The 4,278-nt window shown below is 54.0% G+C and overlaps 1 protein-coding gene across 1 annotated transcript; it reads right to left on the bottom strand.

Moving 5' to 3' along the window:
• Positions 1-545: 545 nt before the first annotated feature.
• On the bottom strand, positions 546-3,826 carry LOC106511489 (pleckstrin homology domain-containing family G member 1; the record flags this gene model as incomplete). Its single annotated transcript, XM_014000241.1, is given in 3 exon segments — positions 546-1,740; positions 1,836-3,627; positions 3,707-3,826. Coding segments are annotated over 3 exon segments (2,901 nt in total), but the record flags the coding sequence as incomplete, so codon positions are not given.
• Positions 3,827-4,278: the final 452 nt, after the last annotated feature.

Raw genomic sequence — 4,278 nt, 5'->3', positions numbered from 1 at the left:
GAGTCGATCATCAGATATTGTCCAAGATTAACCTTCAGGGTGGATATAGCTCGCTAGCAGCCTTGCACCGAGGACCTATCCACGTCATCATTTACCCAGAATGCTTTGTGTGTAAATAAAATGGACTGGTCCGTGTAATATATTTTTAAACTTTTAGATAAAAAATGATAAAAAATGAACATCATTCAGTATTTTTACAGTCTTTATTTTACAGTTAAAATATATGTTTATTAAATAAAGTCTAATGTTACAACTAATCATGGATCCATTTAAGGTTCACAGTGAAAATTTTGTCAGAATTAAACTATTTCTCCAGACTGAAGTGGTTCAAGAGCTATCTACCACAGGTAAGATATTAATTGCTCCTAACCCAGCCGCAGCACCCCGGCTCAGAGGATCTGAATGAAAACGAGGGTTTCTAGTCGTAGAGTCAAATGTTGCGATAATTTGAAAGAACCCATTAATTCAACGTGGCTCAGATATTTTAAAAGTTCTAAAATCCTTTCAATTAAAAAAATATTCAGTCAAACTGAAAACCAACCAAATCTCTGGAAGTGCTTTCTTTCAGGTTTTAATACACATCAAGGACCAGAAACAGCAGCTAATCATGTACATCTGGAAGCTTTGCAGCGTTTCCTCTTATTTCCCTACAAATGAGGGTGAAATCAAAGAGCTGTTTAAACGAACGGGTTATATGTGTGTGATGTTTATTTTAGCTGTTGCGGTGCAGATGTGGATATTTTCACGGTTCTTATGCGAAGCTACTGGAGCTCAGACACTGAAACTTCTCCCTCAGAGACTGGACGATGTTGGGCTGGTTCTGCGGCGGCTCGCTCCACAGGTACTTTTCCAGATGCTCGTGGTCCAGAGAGGACCTCAGAGGGTCGTAGGAGCGGGCCGGGGTGCACGGCAGACTCCGCGACTGGACTAGAGCTCGGTTCGGATTGGCGGGCGCCGCCGAGCTGCCGTTCCGTTGCCCCGCCCCGCTCCGTTCCACTTCCCTCTCGTCCTCCGAGCGGATCTCCACGTAGTCGTCGTCGTCCTCCTCGTTGTCCTTGAAGTTGGCCCGGTAGTTCTGGGCGGCGCTAAGGACGCTCTGAGCCGAGGCTCGGGTCAGGACCACCACCTGCTGGCCGTCGTGTAACGTCAGGGCCGTCTGTCCCGGGGGGCAGCGCTCTGGAAGGCTGCTCTGCCGACCGGCTCGACCCAGACCGGGGCCGTGCGGCCTGTCGGGGTTCCGTCCCACAGCGGGTTCTTTGCATCTGTCCCCGGACTGGTGGTGGTCCTCCTGCTGGGGGGTGCTCAAAGAACCGGCGGACTGACACCGACCCGACGGGGACGACGGGGCGTTGAAGGAAGGGTGTCTCTTAATGGTGCTGTAAACGTGGTCGTCCTCGTCGTCCGGCGCTGAAACGCACGAGCTCCACCTCTGCGGCGCCAGAGCGGCGGGGGAGGGCGGGGTGGTCTTCAGGGAAGGGGCGGAGCAGGTATGGGCGAGTCTGTGCTGAGAGCCGGAGGCGGTTTGGGCCTCGCCGGACGGGGACACGAAGCTCGCCAGCTCCCCGTTGCTGTAGGTGGACAGGAGCCAGTCCTCCTCCAGGGAGGTCTCTGGCATCGAGGAGGAGGACGGCAGCCCCGGGTGGGTGTGGTGTTGGGGGGCGGGGGTCCGACCAGCAGAACCGGGGGAGTCTTTAAACACCACCTGGTCGTAGAGCTGAGAGTATTCAGCTATCCTCGCACCTGAGGAGGCCAAACACAAGATGTTTGTTGGAACTTTTTAGTCTCAATACAATATTTTCACTACAACTGAGAAGGAGGAAGGTTTTTCACAATACCTATAGCCGGACCTCCTTGTTTCTTCTCCTCCAAGATGGCGGCGAGGTCTTTCTGTTTCTTCTCTGCTCTGCTCCGGCCGCACGAGTCTCCGGGGTCCATGCTCCTCATGCGCAGCAGCTGGTTGGCCTTCTTGATCTTCTGGCTGTACTGCCGTGCCATCAAGAACACGCGGCTCTTGGTTTTGTCCATCAGCTCCAGGGGGAAGTCCACGGACTCGCCCAGCAGGAGGGAGGAGGTCGCCAGCGGGGAGTCCAGTCCTGCCAGCTCCCCAGGAAACAAACCGTGGAGGTCTTTGAGGGCGCCGTCCCTCTGGGACACGGGCCTCTGGGGAAGCTCCACCAGGTCGTCGTCATCGAGCCGGAAGCTGCCGCTGCTGAGTCGGGTCAGTCGGTTCTGGATGCTCTTCACCTTGCCTGGGTGGGGCTCGGGGGGGACAGGAAGGGGCCGGGATGCGGGAGACGGGCTGTGGTGTTCCTCTTCAGCGGGGCTTTCACTCCGAAGATCCGGAAGGTTGAGAGCCGGGATGGTGAATGAGGGCGTGGAGGTGACGAGTGGACGTGTGGGCTGATGTGACGCAGGGCCGCTGGTTTGAGAACCAACCACAGGAGAACTCTTCGTAGGGCTGTTTTTAACAACTGAGACCTTCGTAGGCGACTCTTTAGCGCTCACAGGGAACGCGGCAGGAAGGCGATCGGCTTTCTTCTCGTTGTTCTTGATGTAGTTCTCAAAGTCGGTCCAAATRTCGTCGCTGTTCTCCGACATTTTATCTCTTTTCCGAAAAGAGGTTTCAGCCGTCGAGGAGGAGGAAGAGGAGTAATCCGGTTCAGAGGACTGTGGGACACAACGGGAAGCCTCTGGTCCTTCATGCTTTCTAACGTTGACGCTCTCCTCTGAAACGAAGCCTCTGGAACCGTCCGACAGCTCTGAGCTCAGTGCACTGTCCCGCTCTCGTCTCCGTTCAGCGCCTTCACTCACGCCCCTGGACGGTGGCTCCGTGAAAGAGATGGTGTCGTAGATATTTTCCTCTTCGATCTGGAGCTCGTAGTTCCCGCACGGCTTCACCTCCTGCGTGGAGGAGCGGTTGCTCTCTGATGAACTGTCCGCTTCGATGGGTGACTCTCTGACGTCTGCCTGGAAGCCTCGAGCGTTAGAAGACGTCTCTTTCTGCACCTGGTTTTCCTCGGGGTCCCTCCGGATGAAACCCATGCTTCTCAGGTCCTCATAGCTGATATTATCATAAACGTTTTCAAGGTCGTCTAAGGTCAGCTGCTCAGCTGAGGAGGATCCAGATATTTCGTTGCTGGACGATTCGGAGTGGATCACTTCTAAATTGCAGCGTCGTGCTGGATCGTCGCCGGGGCTTCCTTGAGCTTCTGTGGCCGTCTCTCCCGCGCTGCTCGCCCTGCGCAGGACTCTGCTGCCGTCGGGCGGAGGCTCCACCTGCACCGTGGGCACCTGCTCCACGTGCCAGCTGCAGGGTCGGGCCGTTCTGGGCGAGGGGGCGGTCTCTGTCCTCTCGGAGGACGCCTCCGGCTCCGGTGCGCTGGGCTCTGTGGGGACAAACATTTGGTAGATGTCCTCGTCCTCGTCCTCGGGCTGCATGGTCCTCTGGCGGGTGGGGAACATGGCCCTGCGAGCCCGATGGTCCGCCCAAATGTTCTGCACCGAACGGTCCGCTTCTGTGACGATCACGGAGGGGACGGGGGACTCCGGAGGTTCCTCCGTCACGTGAGGGGTCCTGAGGAGCGGCGGGTGGTGGCTTCCTTCCCTCACTAACGATTCTCTGGCTCTCTGAGATAAAAGACAGCAGAAATAATAATGAAACAATAAAGAAACTGAATGACATCACATAAAGACGAGGATATCACACCTGCAAGTCTGAGGGGCTCATGTTGAAAGCTTTCCACTGTTCGATGCTGTCAACTGATGCTTGAGGATTCAGCCTCTTCCTGCTGCTTTTGCCAGGAACTCGTAGCCTCTTTCCACTTCCCTGAACAAAGAATGTTAACATTAATGTCTCCTCAGGACCAGGGTTGTTTTCGTTAATGATGACAAAATATTTTCGTTGACGCCCCCTTTTTTTCTAGCCTGGTTTAAACCAGACCCTGTCCTTCACTTTTCTTTGTACAAGGGTCTGGACTTGATGCATAGAGAATCGATTTCTTGCAGGAGGCGTGGCCTCTGCTGAAGTTTAAAATGATTGGATCAGTTGGCTGCGACGTACGTCGCTGTGACGGAGGCTAAGCTAAGAAGCTAACCAGAAATCACGTGTGCTGTAAACAACCCTACTGAGAGGAAAAAAGTACCGAGCCGAACGAGACGACTGTAAATGAGAGCTGCTGCTTTGTCAGACAAATTTATTTTAATTTGGAAGCCTTATCAACACAGACTGGCTTCATTCTCTTCCTCCACTGCCGTATGCTAAAATAACTAGCAGACACT

This window comes from Austrofundulus limnaeus, unplaced genomic scaffold (genome assembly GCF_001266775.1).
Source record: "Austrofundulus limnaeus strain Quisiro unplaced genomic scaffold, Austrofundulus_limnaeus-1.0 Scaffold2843, whole genome shotgun sequence".
NCBI lineage: Eukaryota > Metazoa > Chordata > Actinopteri > Cyprinodontiformes > Rivulidae > Austrofundulus > Austrofundulus limnaeus.
Note: the sequence above shows the minus strand (reverse complement) of the source record. Positions and strands in the feature narration are given on the sequence as shown.